At 35.3% G+C, this 24,309-nt stretch overlaps 1 protein-coding gene across 3 annotated transcripts in view; it reads left to right on the top strand.

The window, feature by feature from the left end:
* The window catches only part of LOC136028403 (ephrin-B2a-like), a 251,227-nt gene that overhangs the window by 152,409 nt on the left and 74,509 nt on the right, over positions 1-24,309 (top strand). Inside the window, exon 1 of one of the 3 annotated variants that reach the window (XM_065706229.1) lies at positions 10,865-11,305. The exons of the other annotated variants lie outside the window; for them this stretch is intronic. Coding sequence (XP_065562301.1) covers positions 10,995-11,305 — 311 coding nt within the window. The 5' untranslated portion in view covers positions 10,865-10,994. Of the gene's footprint in view, positions 1-10,864; positions 11,306-24,309 lie in introns of those variants that run through there. 3 annotated transcript variants of the gene reach the window in all.

Below are 24,309 nucleotides of genomic sequence, written 5' to 3'. Positions count from 1 at the left end.
GTTAGTTACTTGGTTTTACCTTGTCATGGACTGAACGTTCCTGCATTTAGCACCCGATAACTCTTGTGGCAAGGAGTTCTATTCCTAGATAACTGTGTATTTACATTTGCTAAAAAAAAACCTCCTCAAAGATCAGATCTTCAGAAATTCAAAAATTTGTTCATTGGTGAAGCATTTACCACATGCAAAGGATGCTTGGATCCTGATGTTTGAAGAAGTGAGCGCGACCCCGGCCTACAGTTTACTAGCAAGATGCGTTAGTATAAAGCATGATTCTTATATGAATAAAGTATGTACGCTAAAGTGTTTGTAAAAAGACAATTGAAATTATTGAAACTATTTAAGACGGTGAGAATGTCGGGCAGTTATGGCATATATGAAAAAAACATTCCTTTATACATATTATTATTTTTTTTAATGAATATTTTTGTATGATATGACTAGTTTGTTAATAAAATAGTACCTGTTACACCTTTCAACAACCATAAGAGAAATTTATTTGGTTGTTCATGGTTGTTTCATCCTATTCTTTATTCAAAACTTCACTATATATAAAAAAACGTAGCCTAAATCATTATTAAATTCTCTGAAAACAACGTTTCAAACCTACTCTTGACTCGTTAATATTTTTCGCTGGCATTTCTTACCCTTTGGTGGAGAATATCCCACCTATTGCCCCGCAAAACGCAAAAGTAAAAATGCTCGTGAGTACCCCGAGCCTCAGACGCTATCCCCGAATAATTCCTAGTTTCTAAACAATGATCAAACCAGTTGGACCTACATATTTTCCGAAAGGATTCAGGTGAATATTGATTTGAATTATAAATATGTAAAATGTTCCGCTTAGTAAAACAACTCAAAATATTACTTTCAAATGTCTCGTAATCACTTAAAGACGAACAACTTTATTTTGTAAAAATCTGAACTTTTTAGAATTTGACACTAAAAGCTAATCCACACCAAATATCCATACGACAAATATGAACTGATACAAGAATGAATTGTGCAAGACCATTGAGATTTTGGCGAAAGCTCATTCTTTAGCCTTCTTAGAAGACTACAACCTTTCGCTACTTTTGCTGTTGCAGCATCACAATGCAGTTTACAGCTTTAATTACAACCTAGATAAACCCTAAATAATCGACACTAAAAACTTAGTTTAAAAACACATCCTTCAGAAAAATTTTATTTTCTAAAAGATAAGGAATACCAACCTTACTAGAAGTCATGCTTAATGGTTTATCCAGGGCATTATTAGCCTTTTCAGTCGAAAGATTCATACAGAATTATGTACCTGTAAACACATTGTCATGGGCAAGTTACGTAATTACGGCACCAGGAATAAAAAAAAATATGATATCTGCATAAATCAGAAACATTTGGGGCCATAGCTCTAAACCTTGTGGAACACCGCACTGAATCCAAAAACTTCTATGTATGCAAACATCAATTTTCACTCTAAGCTTTCTCCCAGTAAGGCAAGATTTAAACTATTTCAATCATGCTTCCTGAACTCCTTAACAACTTAACCTACTCAGTAAAAACTTAAAAATAAGAGCATCAAAAGCTTTATTAAAATCTATGAAAATCTAAAATGCTAATTCACCATGTGCAAGCGCAGAGTTAATAAAGCCTCTGAGATGATGGACTGCGTGAATAGTCGAATGGTCTTTTCTGAATTCGAACTGTGTTTCCCCGTGAAACCAATTTAGGCTCAGGTGACTGTAGAATTGTTACTTACGTATTATAGCGACCACATTCAAGAAGTGAACTTAGGTTAATCATAACGAAATATACCAAATATGATGAAAATATAATACTTTAGGCACTAAATTATGGAAACTACAACAGAGAACTATGGAAAGCATGCCGCCCAAAAAGCATTATATTAAATACCTAACGTAGCCAACTGTATATATTGAATATTTAATTAAAATATACCTGCATAGTAGTCTATCTTACTCAGGCTAAGCTAATTATATCTGAGTGCACACAGAGAAACTGGTTTTACAGCAGATAAATAATAATAGTATGGTCGCTATAAAGCGTAGGTACCGTACAATTTTCTATGAATATACTTTTTGGCTCTCAATAGCCACAACATCGAGATCGGTTCCCTGTTTGAGGGACCTTTTTTCGAACTTCCTTTACGCAAAGGGATAATTTTTTTTTTCGTTGTGTAAATTCATCCTTATTCAACGACAAATTTATCAGATAAAGAAGACACGGCAATACAAAGACTGTCACTGGTTTAAATGTATGCCGATTAAAACTATCACTCTCAGACCATTTCGACATAATCACTTCTATTATTTGTTGTAATTCCTATGTCTTTTTTTGTCAATATTCATCTTCACTCTCGAACGGCTTTCATCTTTAAAAGACTTATAGTAATGTCATTGGTTTCATTGTATGTCATTGGTTTCATTGGTTCATTGTATTACTTCCATTAACTGCAGTGTCATCAACTTTCTGGCTAGTCCGAGTTTCATTTTTCTTATCGCCATTTAGCTTTTCATTAATGACTTTCCATCTACCTTTATAGTTCCTTTTGTTATTCTTAAATTTCTTTCCATTCGAAGCCGATTAGTTTCATTCCGAATTTTTTTTTATTTCTAGTGATGATCTTCTATGACTCTGAATTCAAATAGAGCGTGTAGAAGCTATTTCTTTTCTACACTAGTCGAAGATGCTCGTGGGTGACCCATGGCTTTCTTTTGACCTCTGTAGCTTATTTTGACACGTCGAATAACATTTCGGTTGTAGAATACTCAATAGCTTATCATAAACCTACGAGAAAACAGTCCTCGCGTTCTCAAGAGAAGAGAGAAGAACTCCTCTTTGAACAATTCCTCTTCTTGTCTAGATATCTCAGTTCCTTTTTCTTTGTCCTTCGCCTTGTGCATTTACCATAGAAAAGCATGAATCAACGATTGTGCAAATGCTATGAAATAAAATCAAAATTTTGAATCAAACTCTTGTTGATTTGTATTTATTTTGTTCCCTCCCTCTTGTTTACTTGAACCCCTTTTAGTTTGAACTCATCGTAATTTTTGATTTTTTTTTTTTTTTTCTTATCCCCTGAGTTTCAAATTGTGAAGAGTTATAGTAATCCTCTTTTTACCGCATTTTTTGTCCCCTCTTTTCCGGCGCAAATCCTCCCTACCTGCATAAATTTTGACTGCATTCACTAATGGTCCATAAAATATAGACTACTTTACTTCAACTCTGACCATGGACTATTTTGTTATTCACCTTTTGTTTTAATCATTTTTATGCAGTCTGAAAATCCACTCTCGGCAATTAATTGAAACACATCATAGAAAAACGAAAGAGAATTTGTCTTCGGTTATTACCGATTCTTTGTAACGCCGGTACATAGCTATATATGGCCTCCAGACTGATTGGCTATACTTTTATTAATAGTCTTGGTGGAATCTTGTTTTTTATTATTTATGTGGCTGATTGAGAGATGGCGCAAGAGAGCGTATTCGTCTAGAACATTTGATCTATGCCATTTTCTCACGAGATTTTATTTCCAATGATGGTCACTATTTGATTTCACCTTTTAAAAATTTAGTACCTTCGACTCTAATATCGTTCAATCAGCAATCGTTCTATTGCTCAGTTGGGAAATTCAATCCTGGGCTGATATATGGCAGGGGATGGGCAATTGGCCGCTCCAGGTATATCTGAAGTATAAAGGTAGGACCAGAGACATGAACTTAAAAATTAAAAACAGGGTACAAAACACACGCACAGGGCTGAAGGTTCAGAAGACTGGGCCGGAGAAATGATCACAGATATAAAGGTGTATGCAGCTATGACGAAGATTGTGAAGCCCCTTGAATATATGCTGAATTTTGCAAAGGCTTTTGTTAAATTAATCATAAAAGTGTATATAAATATGCAACAGGGGCTTTCCAGAAATGGAATCTTTGATGGGATGGAGTTTTTGTTTATTTCACAGTGACAAACTCGTTTACAATCCTCTCCTTCTAGTTTTCATCGTGAAAATGATTTTGGAACGTATGGTGATATTTTCATTGATGACTGTTGGATGATTAGTGGATATTTAGATTTATGTGAAGCAGATTCGAAAAAATTAAACATTTACTTTGCCTGTATAGTTTATCAATTTTAGTCTTTATACTAATACGGGTGGATGAATGCAGAAAATTTTGGGCCATTCCTTGAGATTCAAACACAAAATCCAAGATGTTATGTGTTCTCTATCGCAGATGTATCTCCAAACTCGCCATTTGGACCAGTCTTGACACTCCTGATTGATCTAAAGCGATCTTGTGTTCAACCCCTTTTTTGGCCTAGAAAAGAGTTTGTGTTTCCGGGATGTAAATATTAATTATTTTAACCTACCGTGTTTTCAGAAGCTTAATTGGTAAAATTCTAGTTAATTGACTTCTTGATATCTCGGAAAGGGTTTAGGTTAGGAAAATGAAACTTTCAGGGATGGGTCTACAGACTAAAGTATGTCCCGGGAAGGTATTTTAAAGTACCCACCTCCACTCCTTCTCCCTCTAGAGTGCCCTGAAATTTGCCTACATGACAGGTCTATACCTATTGAAATTTTGACAAAACAACATTTTACCTTAATCTTCAGATACTAGTTGCTTTTTCTCTGCCTTTAGCTCTGAAAATGGAATTCCTGTTATTTGAGTAAAACTTTGAGCCATCTAAATGTTTTTTTTTTTTCAAAGTTTAGAAAATGTATTTGCATGTCTTTAAAACCTTTTAAAATGGAATTGAGCAAAGTTATGAAGCTGAAAACAATTTTGTTGTACTTCAATTAAGCAGAAGATCTATTTTGCAAGGTTTTATTTTTATAACACAAATGTTTTTAAAGGTCATCAAAGGTCAGGGCCCTCTAGAGTGAGAAGGAGTGGAGGTAGTTGCTTCAAATACCTTACCGGGACATACTTTAGTCTGTAGATTCATCCCTGAAAGTTTCATTTTCCTAACGTAAACCCGTTCTGAGATAGCAAGAAGTCAATTAACTAGAATTTTACCGCTTAATTTAACAATCTGGTGATAAGATGTTATTTACCTATTTTGGAAAAATATACATCAGACTTCAGCATCCTTTTTTGTTACAATGTACACATCTTTCTTTTTTTGGTTTCCTTTTTCTTCTTTGTCAGTTATACGTTCATATTATATATAATATATAATATTTTATGTGAAAAAGTAATTTTAGCTACCTTTTAATTCAGACTGGTCGCATGAAAAACGGTACAAATATTTGTCCATTCGCTTCCAATTTGTCATCCATTGAGTATTTCATGAAACCAGAAGGCATGAGTATAGGCAGAAATGGAGGGGGGCTGTTGTCGTCCCCCTCAATCTCGATGGGTTTTCAATTGCTATTGATTCTTAACTTCTTGTATTTTACATGTAATTACTTTTTTTTCTTTTTTTATGCATTTGAAAATTGCCGTTCCCGCTCTTCAACTAATTTTTTGCGTATATACATGGCGCGAATGTAGGCTTGTAGGCAAAACCAAAGGGACTGATTTGTGTACAGCAATGGTATAGTGTACAAACACTACTAAAAGAAACAATAAAATTTGGAAAATTATTTTCAAACATTCTTAATGGTTTCTTTGTTTCACTTTACCTCCACGTTTTTGAATTAATGCATGTTTGATTTTGGCTCTCCGCAAATGAATAACTAAAACGAAATTTGCGTATTAATTTTTTTTTTGCTGAATGGCTTTCTCTTAGTTTTGATCAGACGATTTTGAGAAAAGGGGTGGGGGAGGAGGCCTAGTTGCCCTCTAATTTTTTTTGTCACTTAAAAAAGGCACTAGAACTTTTAATTTTCGTTAGAATTAGCCCTCTCGCGACATTCTAGGACCACTTGGTCGATACGATCACCCCTGGGGAAAAAAACAACAATCAAACGAATAACACGCACACGTGATCTGTCTTCTGGCAAAAAATATTAAGTTCCACATTTTTGTAGATAGAAGCTTGAAACTTATTCAGCAGGGTTCTCTGATACGCTGAATGCGATGGTGTGATTTTCGGTGTGACTCTTAGGGGGTGTTTCCCCCTATTTTCCAAAACAAGGCAAATTTTCTCAGGCTCGTAACTTTTGATGAGTTAGACTAAATTCAATGAAACTTATGTATTTAAAATCAGCATAGAAATACTATTCTTTTGGTGTGTCTATTTGTATCAAAACTCCGTGTTTTTAGAGTTTCGTTTACTATTGAGCCGGGTCGCTCCTTACTACAGTTCGTTACCACGAGCTGTTTGATAAGTATGTATTTCTGAATGTTTTGAAGTATTTTTAAGAATGCGATAAACTATAGTGTATTCTTTAGTGATCCATGCACTGAAATGACACCTTTTTGAACCTATTTTAACTATATCCAAAGTGAAATTCTGTGAAGAACATTCTCAATCCTCAAGCACATAGAGAAATAAATAATAAAAAGAAAAAAATCCTTGACATTTTCACCAATAAATCGCTAGTACCCTAAGATTAAATACATGATGAATTTTGTTCCCTCTATTGCTTGTTTAATGGACTTGGTCTGACTAGCTTCTGAGTGTTTAATGTAAATTACTCTGAAATAAATTTGACAGAATTGATTCTTTATGCATATGGTTTTATTGACCGAAATTATGTGCAGACTAATACCTTTGAGGAATGCTACATATTAGATACAATTATCTTCGTTTTTCACACTTTTCTTTTTTTTTCTATTTTCTTTGCCTTCAGAACAGTCCACTCGTTAAGGTTCTGGCGTTATTTGTTTCTGATAGACCCGTTTTTTATCGAAATTTTCAGATAGTTGAAATTTTCTTTTGTTCGTTTACTGTTTCGACAACTTTAATTTGTACTTTTCAAGTTTTTATTGAAAACTATTTTCTGATCCTAAAAAAAAACGCTTCTGGGAGGCAAGCTATTAAGTGTTGAATATTTAAGTGATTTTTTATTCCTTTTTTTATGAGATCAAATAGGGCAAACTACACGAGATTCTTAGGATTGCTTGTAAGCAGAGTAATTGATTTGCTGATGAATGTCCACCTTATATACACACCTTTGGCGTAAAATTGGTTTGAAATATTGAAATGTGGGGGGTGTAATTCTTTTATGTTGTAATGTTGAGGATGTGACTCGTAAGCATATTGACAATCCAAAAAAAAACTTCCTGAAAGATTAAAAAGCTTGAGCTATTGCATTTTGGATGTTAGAGATTCTATGGAATTAACGATTCCATGAAATTAGCAGCAAAAACTTTATTCCCAGCCAGAATTCATAGAAAAGGTGATTTTGTTGACAACAGTAACAGCATAGAAGAGTAACAGTAACATTATAGGACTCACAATCTTCTTCTTTTATTGTACCAGTCAATTGGTTTTAATGTTGACCGCTGATTTATAAGATTATCTGGGCAGTACTAAGAGGTTTAATTTACAAAAAGAGATAAAATGTATGATAGAGGAAACTGCAGGAGGTAAAACTGTGTTGCACGTCTTTCCTAGGATGTGTCAAACACTTCGTGTTTAAGAACTATTTAAACTGTTTTAACAGTTCGTTTCAACGAACTGTAAGTAAGAAGCGATACGGCTCAAGAGTAACCGAAGCTCTAAAAACAGGGTCTTGATAACAATAGATGCATGAAAAGAATAGAATTTTGATGCTTATTCAGAATACATAAAATCCATCAAGTTTTGTCAAGTTTAAGTTAAAAAAAAAAAAACCATCAAAAGTTATGAGCCTCAGAAAAATTGGCCAATTTTGAAAAAGGGAAGAAAAACTCCCAAAACATCAAGTAATCTTAATGAAAATATCGCCATCAAGTGTCTATTTTGTTTTTTTTTTTTTTTTTTTTTTTTTTTTATTACTCACAAGGACGAACCGTGGTTGGATTTGGCCCTACTCTATATTTGTTCACGGGGATGATGGAAAGCGCCGTCCATTGAAATTTATATATCTTGTAATTTTTCTGCCCGATTCAAGTTATGAAGACATCAACAGATTAGTCGTTACAAACCCCATCCTGTAGCAGTGTGTTTGACAGGATAGGTTAGGTGTCTCCTATGACAACTCCTTAAAACGCAGGAATAACACTGGGCTTTGTGGAGAACAGGAAGAAATTAGTGTAGAAAAGCAAGTAAATTAGGCATACACGCTGAAGGAAGGAGTTTTGGGCCATTATCTTAGTTATTAATCCTAGTCCCCTCCAAAAAAGTCAAGCTTATGCGCCCGAAATAAATAAAGTAGTGATTGCATGATGATTGATGCTCTGTCAAAATGTTACTCTTACTACAATTTTCATTGACATGAACGTAGGGTACTCGTATCTTTTCTATTGCTATCCACTCGCTGACTCGAGTATGTTGATTGAATTTAAAACTTGTTCTCTGTTTTTTTGTTGTTTTTTTTGCAGTGCTATTAGGACGGTTTACCTTTTTATTTCTTTTATTGGTACAATTTTGCCGATCCAGGGCAAAACTGGATCTTAGCCCTCCTTTGCCTCCTTAAATTAGACATATAGGTCACGTGACATAATTTATTGGTTGAGTAAATTTCTTTCTTCTTTTTTCAATATAATCTTTGCTTGAGACGCAATTTGTTTTGTAAACAAATGTTAGCGTTTAATAGTCTAAAAATACAAAAATTGAGTGACCCTTTCCCCCTTGTGCTGATGCCTCATCCCTAGACCTGATAGTGTGTGTGAATCAAAGTTCTAGTTCGTTGTACTCTTTGGTCCTGACTTCTTTGCTCCGATTTTGAATATTTGAAATAATTAATGATGGCGTGGCTTAAGCGTGTTCTCTCAGTTCTTGCGTGACGAGTGACTGACAGAATGTAGCCATAGATAATTTTCCAGACGAGAATTCACTTCAACCTATCATATGTAAAATATTTTCTTCCTATTGAATCTTGTAGAAATCTTGATTTTCGATCTTGTGTAAAAACTAAAATTTACTTATTAGTTTGTAACATATTAACTTATTCGTCAATAGTGCTATTTCTCATGGGTATTGTGTAATATGTAATTAGTTAAGAATAAACATAGGTAGGGGATTGACGGATGGAACACCTACAATTGTTTATTTGGAAAAAACGGTGTTTGAGTCTAAAAGTATATTGTTCTAGCCATACACCCCTTTGGTTAACTATCTTGATAGCCCGCTCATAGACTACTCCTGACACCCCCTTGATAAGCCTATTTCCGGGCTTTTTGCCAGAACAGCTCAAGATAGGCAAATTAATGGGAACTATAATAAAACTGTGGCCCCTTGGAGGGTGTTGGCTCAGAGTCTACCTCTCTGCAAATGCCTTGCCTAATGTCTTTTGATTCTGGATTTCCTTTTTCGTAGGATTGTCATTTCTTAAAGAACTCATGCATTGCTTTTCAAGTTTTTTACGTTTCTTCGCATATTTTTTTCTGGGAAGTATGACTTAAGTTCCCCACAAATCAGTTTCATCTCATTTATCAGTAATAGTGAATCTTTTAATTGGGCCCTAAGGTCTATATTGCTTCTTCTCAAGATATGAATTTGTAAAGTACCAGAGCTAGGTGGAGCCCGGGAAAAATTTAATTCACCGCCCCCTGCCAGCTCAAATATAAGCAAAATGCTGAATCAAAGTGAAAAATTTGTTCAAAGCGGCGAAACCCCTTTGAACAGCTCCGAAGATATGACTAAGCCTGAAAATACTTGCTACCTGTGCTTTGGCTATCTATGTTTTGTTCAGGTTTTGAATATGCTCAAATGTTCTCATTTAATAACATTGTTTTTGTTAATCTTAAATTTTTTAGTAGAAGTAACTTTTTAAGTTACTTTTTTTAGATTTTAAGATTTCTAATTCTGCTATTTTTGATTTTTTCTGTTGTTAGTCTTCTACGTTGTTTTGTCTTCTAGGTTTTTTCTGTTCTTCCAGTTTTGGCTTTGTTTGTCTTTTTTGTTTGCTTTCTGGGTTTTTTGTTTTCATCCGATTTGTTTCGTTCACATTTTCGTCCATAAAATATCTTTAGTGCTGAAGAAAGGAAGCGGTTGTCCTCCCGAAATATTCGTTTTGTTTTATCTTGTATTATGTTGGCCGTAAAAACCCCGTTCGTTTTAGTTTATTATAACCTTCGACCTCATTTCTTTAGTTTTTTTTCGCCACGGTAGCCCAGTGGGGCTCTTGAAATTATCTCTGATGGGCTTAATGCCGTAACGGAAAACAACTACATAGCGTTAGTGACCTGTTTGCAGTAGTTGGGGGAGGGTAACCTACTCGCCCATTAGATTCTCCTCCTACTGCAGATTTTTATAAATAATTGTTTGGTTTGTGGGGGGAGGGGCGGGGGTATTTTTATTGCAAAAACGCCTTTTTCCCTATTTTCATTGACAGATTAAAAAATAAAAACTATAAATTTTCCTTCATCCATGATTTTTTTTTTGGGGAGGGGGGTACAGAAAAAACTCATCAAAAATTTGTTTATATTCATTTTTGTTATGGTTTTTCACGAGTTGGACAAACTGTTTTTGGGGGATGGGGGGCGAGACCCCAACCCCCACCTGGATACGCCCTTGCCCCCACCCTTTTTATTTTAGAAAACACATTTTGGCCTCCCCCAAATTCTTGTGAATTGACTCCACTGTTATGAACGTCTTCACCCTTCCCAACTTAACAAAAGCTGATTACGCCTGTTTGTGGCTTGGATGATTCTTGCCAAACCAAAGCCAATTTATGTCTGTTATTTCCAATTAAATATTAAAGAATATGAATAGTTTTTGTTTGGCATTTTATCCGCTTGGCTGTGTTGGCGATGCTCGGCCCGTTTCTCAGCGCATCCGCACATGAACCCATGAAAAATACTGATGGCAGATAATTTAGTTGGTGTTTGACAGTGAAACTATTCGTAGGGAATGTATTCGTGAATTTGAATTCATTACGGATGTATATTTTCAATTGATGGTGGCGATTCTCTGTCTACTTACTCCCTAGGAAGTGATCTATCCTAAATATGGAAGATAAAATGTATAATTGTGCTGAGTCTGCAAAAGATTGTCGTGCCCAGAATAGGTGTTTCTGTCAAAGAAATAAGTCTAGTCCAAAATATTATTCTGAACTAAATTGTTCAGAACATTGCATTGCCTACAAGAATACATTAAGATATAATGGAGTGAAAATATATGCATTTCGCAGACATTATGGATTATTGCCGTCCAGTGTTTTGTTAGTTGTTGTGTTTTTCTTGGTACAAACTTTATCGTTGGCTGCGGTGACGGCTGCGAGCAAAATGCATTTCGTTCATTGGAATACTACAAACCCCATGTAAGTTCGATATTATTTTTGCCCAATAGTTTGAATATTTATCTTTTCGAACAATAAGTAGGAAGCCAACAACTCATTGGTGATAAGGGCACATACAAAGAAAGGACCTGAAATGTCAGAATTCCACTAGGCATATTTCCCTGTAGTTTCTAGTGGCGTAAATTTGTGTAAATCTAGGGTGGGGGAATTTGTCATTTTTTTCAATGAAAATACTCCAAAAAGGAAATATATTTCTTAAACTCTATGAGGGGGCGGAGCCAAAAAACAGGGGCCATAGAGATATCCTCCCCCCAAATGACATTACTGGTAGTTTCCATTCTCTTAGGAGCAGTTTTAAAAAATCTATCAGACCTTCACTTAGGGTATAGGCTAGATGAACTAAAATAAGCGACAAAAAGACAAAAACGATGGCAATATGCCTACTTACCCTTGTCAATTATTAGCGAACTATTGTGCATACTTAGGCTACCTAAAAATACTTTGAGGCCATCTGTTGTAAGCAAAGGTAAAATCCTAATACAGTTTATAAAAGTCATGGATCCAAGGGTTGAGGTTTTTAGGATTGATTTCCCCTCTCCCATACACACATAGGCCTATTAAAAAAATGTAGACTATATAGGATATAGCCAGCATTTGTTTTTTGATAAATTTTCCCAGACTGTAAAACATGGGTTAAATGGTAAACACATTGTGAGTCCAGTAATTGTTGATTATGTAAAAAAATCGCCCCACCCCCTCCACCAATTTGTCTTGGGATCTGTTCCTGTTCTAGGCTGTATGTAGCAGCTACAGGGTAAGTGGCTTTTTGGCTATGGTTACTTGTAGGACAGAGGTCAGACAAAAAAAGAGGAAAATATTGTTTCATTGTCCATTCAATTTTTTTTCCACATATAAAAATCGGTGCCGTCGCAATGGCGTGAGAAAAGTCGCCTCCGAGATGCTGTTTGGAAAATGAAGGATTCTTTTAGTTAACCTGTTAAACAAACAATTGACAAATTTATTGGCGTTATTGATAATAGGCTAATGAAAATAAATGATTTGTATAATTGTAAAGAAGAGGGGTGACAAGTTTAACTAATCAAAAAGGTAGGATCATACAAATAATATCTGCAAAAGCACGAAGAGGATCAATTCTCTTTGTTAATGTATTGAATTTTTTTGTAAAGGTAGATTTCAACTTTCCAAATGATATGTTTGATCATTACATTTGAAATTCTTGCGTTGTAGTTTATTAACATAGGCTACCTCCTTTTAATGTTGCCGGAATTCCATTCCCCGATCAGTACTATTTTCGAACATACTGATCTCTACCATGATAATTGCGTCCCAGCGTACATCCTCCCCCCACCTAAAAGGCCAGAAATACCCTAAAATAATGCAAACCAATAGAAAAACTAAGTCTTATACTTAACCTTGGGCTATATCTGGTACCATTAGAGGGGAAACTGGGGCCAAATTGTCTTGGTACCGATCATTGTATTTAGAGGTAGCGGTGGATGGGAAATAAAAAGGTACTACTCATTTTTTGTATGGTACACCAAGGATAAAAGTGATAGAAAGTTTTAAAAGACCTAGATAATTTAGCCTTTTTTCGATTGCTGGTGCTGAAGAATCTGAGGGATGCAACGTCAGACTATACATATATATATATATATATATATATATATATATATATATATATATATATATATATATATATATATATATATCAAACAGTGACTGTCGTGCTAAATCCCGACGATCGCCCTCTAATAGTAAAGTGGAAGGTGGATTAATGTGCCCATACATCAAAGTGTGTTATTCATTTCTCTGGCTTAGACATGCCATATTTAATTATCTCTTTCAATTGTTGGCCTATGAAAAATCGCTTATCTCTCTTTTTCCACTCATCTCGATCCAAACGTGCACTCCATGTGCATAAATTTTTACATCTTGCGTAGTGAAGTATGGCTGCAAAGTGAGCAAGTTGAAGATCCTTTCTGACAATCTGAATTTTATTATTTTCAGCCGTGGCTGCTCAAATTCCAAACTTTCAATATTTGATAGTCATTTTTATTTTGCTAGTTCTGTCTCTTAGTGTTAGCCATCTGTGCGACGATGTTTCTTTTTAATAATAATAAGAATAAGAACATTGCGGCACCCTCGAATTATAACTTTTGGGCCCTAGATAAGATTTTTTTTTTTAAATTTTGAATAAGATTTAACCCTAAATATATTGAAAATATTTCTGATAAGTAAATTTTTCTAGGTTCTCTTTGTAAGTTCTTATTTTGAGTTGACAAATATCGAGGTGACTAGAGAGGCGAATAAGTTATTTTGGTAGGACCAGCGATGAGGTGACCTGACAATCGCAAAGCATAAGATATAAGAAATCCGGGAGTCAGGAGCTATCTTCATTGAATCCAAAGCCTTAATTTATAACGACTCATTTAGCAGTAAAACTAACCAAGCTCCACGACTCCGACTCCAGAACTCTATTGGTTCTTTCAAACAGTCGTTTCTCAAATTCCCACTTTGATGTGTTTTGATTTTGTACGATCAAGCATAGTACTGTATGGTAGTCGCAGAACTAAAGCCGTACGTGCTTTTGCTTAATATCTACCAATCGTTCAGCTTGGATTTGTAAATTGACCCGCATTGGTTCTCTTGTTTTCCCTTCTTTGAATAGGAATGTATCAGTTTTCCATGGCTCTGTGAGTGAATGCAATTTTGCCAGCAGTTTTGATTGTAGAATGGGAAAGAAAAATCTTTTCTGGGACATATTAGATCAAACTATGCTAGAGTCATCATGTTTCATGTATCGTCTCCGTATTAATTCGCTATGTCGGCAAAATACGCTGTTCTTTTAAACTGAATTTAGTTGTAACGTGTTGGAAATCTGTATCAGTTTTCACTTTGGTTTAAACAATCAGTTTTTAACTAAAAAAAAAATTATATAGATAGTGCTACTACAGTCTGTTTTCAAATTCAACCCTGAAAGCAGGGCCACATCCAGGATTTTTTTTTTTGGGGGGGGGGGGTTAAAAGAATTTTTGGGGTGGGGTTACTTAAACCCTAAAATGTGTCAAAAATTTATTTGTTTTCATTTGTGTTACGCTTTTACGAGCTGGATAAACGGTTTGTGGGGGGGGGTCAAATCCCCCTACTTCTCCCCTGGATACGGCTTTGGCTGGAAGTGAAAATAGCAGGGTATAATATCGGTATTTTCAGCCCTCAAACCCTATAATTAGTGGAGTTTTCGACCTTTTCGAGGGGGAGTACGGACAACTGGTGCTGATCTTAAAGTGGTGTAACATTACCTGGGCTTTCACCGACGGTTTAGCCTTATGCTTAAAGGAAATCCTTAGCAGATAAAAAGCAGCATCTTGGGTTGCATTACAAAAGGGAAAAAAATCATCGAATTTTCGTCAACCTTGGACCATATCTGTTCAAGAAAAAGTTTAGTTTATCCGATCAATAATTTTGAAGTTAACATTAAGGTATTCGATGTATTAGCCGGCTATTATCGTTTCTGTATCAGTGCTAAAAGCCATGCGAAATACCTTTGAAAAGAGTTTCTATTATTGACGTATCCAATAAGCGATTTAAGGGTCAAACTGTCAATTGATTTGAATAAGCGATGGTTTCACTCCATTCCCCTCCCCTCCTTGACATTAGGCTGACATGAAAAGGGAACTTGAATTGAGTTTTGATAGCCTTTACCAAGTCAATGGAACAATGAATCGAGTTACCTTTTTGCCTTTTTGACAGACGGAGTTCGTCGATGACACCTCCCATATCTTCAAATCCAAAATCCTTATAGATGTTAAGTGCTCGCGATGAAATATCTTCTATAGAGTGACTCCTTTCAAATGCAGTTCACGGCCGCTATATTTACGAAGGATTAGAGACAACGGAATTCCAGTTCCAGTAGTCTAGTTGTAAAAAAGAAGTAAATTAATAAATCGTTAATATTTACAGGGAGATTTTCCATCTAAAAAGACTAGCATGCTGTATAAAACTTCGTATCTTTTTAAATCTCATTACTCTTGCATTCTTTAGGGCCTTAAAAGCATGTACGTCACAGTTGTATAAAGGTATAACTCTTAGAGGGGGAGGGGGCTGCCGAAATAATCTTTTTAGGAGTCATAGAAAGGTAACTTTAATTTATGTCTAAGATTTTCAAAAATTTGCGGAGTCAGCTCCCCTATGTTTGCAGATGGTGCAACGTGATGCTGTATCTCTCTGATTTACTGTGGAGGGGAGAATTCACAGGCGAAGAGATGCACAGGATGTGTGTGGTTTCATTTTAGCATAAATCGTGGGGGTTTTCATATTTGAGGAGCATAAGGGGTTAAAAGACATAGTAATGTATAGGAGATTTTTGGTAAGGTTAAAGCTAGGATATAAAATAACCCAGTTTGACCAGAATCAATCTCTAAAGTACAAAAATAATAGTGATGGCGCTAAATCAAATAGATAGTTTTGAACATATTGGCAGTAGGGGTGTTGAGGACCTGAAATGGGCCTAATCAAATGAATTCTATTTCCTTCTTGTGTATTACCGCTAAAAAATTTCTCCGTTGCAATTTCGGGTGCGGAAAACACCCAAAAAGTGAAGCTAGGGTAATCCTAATAAAAAATAACAAAGCATGATTAAAATAATTCTTTACAAACAAGATTATGGAAACCTAACGTAACTTAATCCCCACCCTCAAGTCTAATACATTCTTTCTAAGTCCAATGCATTGTATATTGTAACCCATCATTGTTTTTGTAGCTATGAAAGCGGTTTTCTGAGACGTAACCTAAGCATAATACTTGAATGTGTTTCCAATAACCAACAAGTACCCAATTTCAGATAAAACTTGGTTAAACGCAAGGAATCAAGCAAAAATGTTCAAGTTCATATTTCAGAAACATTAACCTCATAAATTACTAGTTGTTACAATTTAATTGGTAAAACTAGAGTGTATTCATAACTGCAAAAATGACACTTATGTGAGTTTCGAAAAAAAAATAATTATGAAACGTTTTTTGTTTGGCTAACTCAGCCTTTTCGTGATTTCTCAAATTAATTCATTTATTCCGTTTTCGCTTTTTTTATTTAGCCTACATGCTGTTAATTGTCAAATTGCTTAATTTTATTTTGAAACCTACATTTATTTCTGACATTTATTTCTGTTTAGAAAATGTGGTGCAAGATTGTGATTTCTAGATTGTCTCCACAGTTCCGGTAGAAAATAATAAGATTGTCAAGTGACAAAATTTTCATTAAATTGTGTTCTTTGAAATACCATTCACAATGACATCAAATTCAAACTGTTTGCCTTTTAACAATAACTTCATTTTGTGTAACCTCAGTATCTTGATTTCGTCTGCTCTTTCCGCCCCTTTTTTCCATTCACCGATGTGGAATGCTATCGAAAGAAAAGATAGAAAGGCGATGCTTTGTGGAAAATAAACACTCGACAAGATTATTGATTCATGGATGAAAGATTTGAGAAACCCTTGAGGGTAAAGGTAAACCGCGAAATTTCAGCCTATACCTGCCATTCTAGTAATAGTATACCAGCAGTGAGATTAAGTTTCCCATTTAATTTTTCACTCTCCTGGCAGGGTTGCCAAGTTGCACACTTTTCATGTGAAATGCACTGTTTCCAAAAAGGGGAAGCGGAGTGAAAATCACACTTTTTGTGTTTAGTATTCATTCACTTTGAACGTCAGTAGTTGATAGCATCAACAGAAGTGTAATTAACCCAAGGAATAGGGTAACTAACTTGCACACTTTTCACTTTGAATATACTCTTATGTACCTCATTGATGATGCGCAAGCTTTGGCAGTCGTGCGCGTGCAAATTGTTTGAACTTGTACCTAATTGAGCAAAGATCACTCCTTTTTTTTACCTTGATTTGCACTCTTTTGGATGTCAGTGGTTGGCGACCATGTCTCCTATTCCAAGTCGGGCGTCCGGATTAAATTAACTGAGCTCAGGATCAAGTCTGAGTTTTTACTAATTGATGGGCTGGAAACTTAATGCCCTTACTCTGTTTCGGGCTGGGATGAATTGTCTCCAAGTGCAAAGCTATCATACTTTAATGTCCTTTTTTGCTCAGAAAACCTTTTCTTAAGAATTCGTTTCAGAATTTCTGAGCGTCATTTCATTAACTTTCAAGTATTTGATGGGTCCAGTCTAGATCAATCAAAGCAAATCTCATTTTCAATGCCATCACTTCTGTAAAATCTGGAAACTGTTCCTATAAAATCTCACATTTTCCATATGGTTCGCCTATGTTTCTTCGGTTTTTGGTCCTTTATCCCCTCGAAAATAAACTCATCTGCATACCTTTGCTAGGAATGACATGCACTCTTTATAGGCTCCACAGTATTCCTTGCTTGAAATATAAGGAGACCGTACTTATTTCTCATACGTCCCTAGTCACGAATGTTAGCATTTGGTTTTTAGGCGACTGATCTATGGTGTACTTGATATATATATATATATATATATATATATATATATATATATATATATATATATATATATATATATATATATATATATATATATATATATATATATATATATATATATATATTGCTACCGTGAATGTCCGAAATTCTTCTGCTCTGCTTAACCAAATCTAACCTAACCTGTCACCATCAAACCTTGCATTAAATTGAAAACGTTGACTGCCAACGCTGACTAAATCTAAGGAGAGAAAAAAAAAAGCAATTTTGGACATTCACCGGTGAATGTCGACATTCATTCAGAAATTGATATCGATTCCTAGTCTTCGTTAATTCGGTCAAATAAAGGGCAATTATAAATAATAATAAAAAAAAATCTGATTGGTAGGTCATGACTGCTAAGACAGTGATGTCTTGGTGAGTATGCATGTGAATTGAACTTGAATGAATCCGTCTAATTCCAAACATCTTCAAACCTACTGCTAAAGCTTGACGCATGCCTTTTATACACGGGAAGTTCGTATATGATACAAGTTTCATGCATCACCTCTAATGATGACCCATATGTTGAAAACTAACACCATATGAAACTGAGCATAAGTAAACCCATTTTAGTACAGGGAATTGAACTTGGCTGTATAAACCCTTTCTTGTAACCATAAGTAGTGCCCACCAGCTACCATGGGGCTACACAACTCTGCCTTTAGGAGTAGGGGTGGAGGTAATAGTTTATAATTATTTAAGTATCGGACGTAAATATTTTATTTTTTTAGGTTACTCACGTTGGGCATTTTTTTTAGGGAGGAGGACAATGATCCAGTCTAACATTTTAGTGTTTAAATTGTAACTAATTAGACATTATGGTGTTGATTTCATAAGGATATTTATCTAGTTTCCACTTAGTGGAAGCTATATTTTAATACATATACTCCGTTATATTTATTCTTTAACTAGTAAATCATGTGTCTTTGCTTGTTCAAAGAATAAATCATAAAAATCATGAAAAGGGCATTTAATTCACCTACGGCTAATCAAAAGAACCACATCTTACCACTCGATGCTTTGTTCATATATTGATTTACAAGGAAAGGGCGTTGGGTCCATTGTAATTCGAACGATTAAATCCCCCGGGCATATCAGCTTGAATTAATGGAAATAACTTCCCCCTTTTACAAAGGTAGTTTACAAATCTACAACAAAAGAGAAGAAAATCACCTCGAAATCCTTTTTAAACGACGTGGATAATGACCGGTTGTACGGAATGTTGAGGCGAGTTTAATAATGTACTCCAGGCTAATAAAGGCCCTCAATTCGTCCGCGACAGAAAGCTGATGGAGGATCGGTCTTCTTCGACGTGAAAACATACAAAAATGCTCAACCACTATTAATCAACTGGCTGGCTGACCAGGCCACATACTGGGAAGTTAAAGGTGGTCGGAATGCAATATTTAAGGAGTCTGCCGTCGATTTTTTCCTTATGGAAAAAATTGCATGTACCTCGTTTGGCAATGATGAAATTCTAATTTAGCAGTCAATAAAAAAAGAAAGATGTTGACTTCGAAAATCCATTACGTTAAAGTATTACTACAAGGTAAAGAGTATGGGGTGCACATTCCTAAGAAGAAGAAAAAACTACTTACAAAGTTTATGGCACTTGTTGTCTTACTAAACATGGACTTGATGATTCAACGGCAATAATTTTCATATTTTTTCCTGGATCTCTGACGCTACAGGGCGCCTCTAATAAATATTCCTCAAGCTATATTGTAGATAGTTTTTTCCTATGTACGTTTTGTTTATTTTTGAATTAGCTTGTTGTATCCACTTGCGTTTTATACACTCGTTGTATACATTTATAAAAAGGCACTTACGTGTTATAGCGACCACACCAAAGAAGTGAAGTGAGGTTAATCCATATGAAATATACCAAAATACGATGAAAATATAGCACTTTAGTGACAAAATTATGGAAACTGCAACAGAGAACTATGGAAAGCAGGCTGCCCAGAACGCATTATATTAAATACCTAGCCTACCCACCTCTGTATATTAAATATTTAATGAAAATATACGTGCAAGGATGATACCATTTATCTTGCTCAGGCTAAGCAGATTATCTCCGAGTGGGCGCAGAAAACCGGTTTCATTGCATATCGAGAACAAAGTCTGGTCGCTATAATACGTAAGTGTCCGGGAAATTTGGGAGGGGGGTGTAATATTCAAGGCCCAGACGGGGGCAAATTTGTCTCTTCTTTTATTGTTCTAAGGAAATGCCTAAAAGGGCCATTTTTATTGAAAATATCGAATGGAAGGAGGGATGTCCAAATCTGCGGGTATACGTGCCACTTTATGCCCCTCTCCCGAATTGATGCCACTGGTTTTAAATATTATATACCGTAAATGTCTTCAGGCTCAAAATATATTTCAGTGATATAAATTATAAATAATACTAGCTGATCTTATACGCATTGTATATATATATATATATATATATATATATATATATATATATATATATATATATATATATATATATATGTTATGTTTAGCAGTTATTCCTACGCCAAATGAAATAAACCTGCAAATTTTTCTTTGAATGCATTGGTGCAATTATTGTTCCATTTTAAATCAAAATTATAAAACCAGTTTTTAGCTGGATGTAAAGATCAACGTCAAAACTTTAAAACAAGTTAAGCTATCCTAAATGTGAGGAGTCTGCTGGCCCCTCACTTCCCCAGTCCTTGTGCTAAACGTCTACTGGTATAATTAAAATGTAATGACAGTAAGGGAAAATGGGTAGACAATTTAACAAAACAGCGAACTTTAATTAGTAACCTAATGTTTTAGTTACTAACTATGTGAATTTATTAAAACTCGTAATGCAGGCAATTCTTTGCACACTGACTAGTATCAAGGGCTCTTACTTGTCGGCTAGATCCACGGGTAAGAGTCCTTCGAAATAGTTCTCAAAGGGGGGTCTGGTCTGAGACAGGCTGATCTCATGCTGAGTTGAGAAAACCTGTCAATAAGACTAGATTGATTGACACCTTTTCTGGGTTGTGCGGTATTCTTTTTGAGAGGTTTGAAGTCAAGGTGACTCGGCACGTAATGATTGTTTCTTAAAACCATTTTTGTCGCTTGAATATTGCCTGGGATAATGGTTTCTTTGAATGGTGTAATATTTGCATCGCTAAATGTAATGCTTATTGTTTTTGTATAATGTCTGCTACTGGGCAGCTCTGGAGATTCATAATTTTCGAAGATGTTGATATAACCTCTTCCAATTATTGGCATTTGATGAGTTGAAAACTATGTTCTTTTACGGTGATAGCTACTACTCCTACAAACTCGTCAATGGGTTTAGTCACATATAGCCGATCCACTGATAAACTCTTCCCTGCTCTCGCCCTGTTTAAAACTTGTGTTTTCGCCACTTAAGATATCCTCAAAGGTTTTGTATCGCTTTTTTTTGTTAATTGACGCTAAACTGGGTTGCCTGGTCACGGGGACGTAATCTGGGGGCCTCGTGGTGTCCCCCTGTATCCTTTTTTTCGAATTTATGTGCATTTAATGTTCATATTATCCATTAAAAACTATGTTTGCCCCCCCCTCTCCCGATGAAAATACTACATGCGAGGACTACCTTGTCCAGGGTGGCTGGCTCCCCCCCCCTCGCCGCAAAAAATAAAGAACCCTGGTTTAGGGCTACATGCTGGATTTTTTGGTCGATGCGCTATAATTTGGTCATACAAAACTAATAAATTGTGTGAAAATGTAATTTATTACAGTATATGCAATAAATATCCCCCTCCCCTGCAAACTATTATCTCTTTTTCTCTTATTCTATTGTGGAACATATAGGATCATAATACATTCAATCGTAGTTGGATGCAAATAGGTGAAGGGTTTCTGTTGCAAGTAGCCTACAGGTCCTTACGCCAGAATTGTTTCGTGTGTTGGAATATTTTTTACAATATGCAGATTATACAGAAGTTGTGAAGGAATCCTTAGATCTTGGAGACTTCAACTCCAATCCTACCTACGAGTCTTCATGCCACCTGTATAAGAAAGTCAGGTCAATAAACACTTCTTTGTATGCACAACATTTCAAAATCTCAACTGTGATCACTCTTAATAGTTTAAAGAAAACAGTATAGCAACATTTTTCAACGAATGACCGACCCATGGACAGTCTGAACATATAATACTGTTGTATCTGTGTGCATTGGAACAGTTTGAGTGCTAATTTCCCTCGTAGTTTAAATTAAAATCAAGTTATTTCCTGGTTTAGTGAGCCATCCTCCGCGCCCCTAAAAAGATCGACTTCAGTGATTCAAAAGATGTTATTTAATTTTTTTTCAGAAAACATAGATTTATAGCATGTTCTTTTAAGTTAAGCAAGTTTTGTCAATATTTGCAATCAGTTTTCCTATCTTGTCCTCAAGTTATTTAGGAGCTTTTTATAAAACATGTTCCCCACTCAAAACATAAGCACAACAGACAACAAACCCAACAGGTATTTTTCTGTTAAACGGAACACATTCTAGAATTATGTTGTCTCAGATCCGAAAAAAAAACGGTTTGCCTCTCTGGAATCGGTTATAATTTGCTTATTTTGAGTGAGGAAACTACGATGTAGGTATATTTTAATTAAATATTTAAAAGAGGATAGGGATTAGGTTTGGTATTTAATATAATGCATTCTGCGCGGCCTGCTTTCCATAATTCTTTGTCGTAGTTTCCATAGTTTTGTTTCTAAAATATTATATTATCATCATGTTTTGGTATTTTTCATTAGGATTAACCAACTTCACTTCTCGTGTGTGTTCCGTTTAACAGACAAGTACCACCCAACACGCCATTTTAAGCTTTTCCAAAGATGCGTTGTACTACATAACGCCTTTTGTCTCCCCGAAATTCCTGCGAATAAGTCTGACTACGCAATATAGAGGACAGTAACAAGACAGTTTTATTTTATTTTTTTTAATCCACTTATGATATTTTAATACCTGCACATAGGACAGAGTCCCTCCTAAGGAAATCCGTCGATTACTTCTCCTAAGAATTAGCCTGTGTAATGTCTGTGAATATCATTATCAGAAATATCGTTATCATATATTGTATACCGCGCACTATGTGGGGCATTATAATTTTGCATCCTTTTCATTATATTACCCAAATTAGGATGAATGACAGAATTTGAAAGTAGAAATACTTATGGATTTTATCATCCGAGATAATCATTTTATCAATGAATGTTGACTGTCCCAATTGTTGACTTTGAGAATATGTGGTTTGTCTTATTTTAGTCTGTTTACCAGGCTACATCGAAGATTGATGACCTCTGGAATCCAAAGATAAAAGTAAATAGCCTGTGTGTTATTCATGCTCAGTAATATCTGCATCGTTTGTGAACAAACGCATTTTAGCTCAAAGGTCGTCTTTACATAGGTGCACACAGGTCCGATCTTTACAGGAGATTTAAGCTTTTTCCGGGGGCGGGGTTAAAACCCGAACATAGTGAATTTCAGGTGATTTTTTTTCGGATCTAATTTCTTTGAACACATTATTAAGAAAACACGCTCTAACCGCATTTCTAGAGTGCGACGTTGGAAATAAAATATTCATTGTTGATCAGCGTACACAGGAATTTGAAACACTCTTGTGCAGCCAAATTCTTAGAAAATATATAAGAAAATATGAAAAATGTACATTTTGACAGACACTGACCTCAAAGCTCCCCCCCCCCCTAAAAAAACATTGTAAGGCATCAATTCCGACAGCATTAAATCATTTTGGGCTTATGTCTTAGTTGTATGAATGAAATCTAAAGAAAAAAAGTACTTAGTTAAAAGCTTTTAATGAATGACTTATCTGCTCGTACATTTTTTGCGTCTTATAATAAGCTATTTTTGCATTAATTTTTTTTTTAATCTCACTCACAAAACATGACGAGACTGTGTAATTAACGCCTTTTAATTTGGGGTGGCCTTTGGTGCTCGTAAGTATTTCTCTTACGCGAACAATTTCGGTGTAAGCTTTGATTTTCAACGCTTCCAAACAAAATTTATTTATGTGTAAACAATTTTTAAGTCACGACTGATGCTGATCGGGTTAACATGTAAATTCTTGGGATGTAAACCATCATAAAAGATTTTGCACAATGATTGGGTTGAAATGAGTTTCTGTTTGCAAAAATTATATTTGCAAATTGATGACCGAAACCATTGTTCATCTTTTTAGTTAGGAGTCAACCTGTCAAAGTAATAACGATTCTGTGACCTATCGTCTGTAATAAGCTTGAAATCTGTCGCTTTCACCTACCTCTTCAGAATAAAATTTCTTGCTCGTTGACTCCAGACATTTGCATTTTGCTTGGTGGAATGGCAAAAAAACACTGTTTCTTTGAAAAGGATTATCGAATTCCTTTTTGGAATTTTGACCTTTTAACTCTTGCTGTCGATTGTCAGAGGAGTGGGATGCTCATGACTTTTTTAGGTTGGACACTCCAAAAAGGCCATTTTGTTATGTAAGGCATTAAACTATCAACAGA

The sequence above is a fragment of the Artemia franciscana genome, chromosome 1, assembly GCF_032884065.1.
Source record: "Artemia franciscana chromosome 1, ASM3288406v1, whole genome shotgun sequence".
Taxonomy (NCBI): domain Eukaryota; kingdom Metazoa; phylum Arthropoda; class Branchiopoda; order Anostraca; family Artemiidae; genus Artemia; species Artemia franciscana.
The sequence above is the reverse complement of the archived record's forward strand: the minus strand, read 5'-3'. Positions and strand labels throughout refer to the sequence as shown.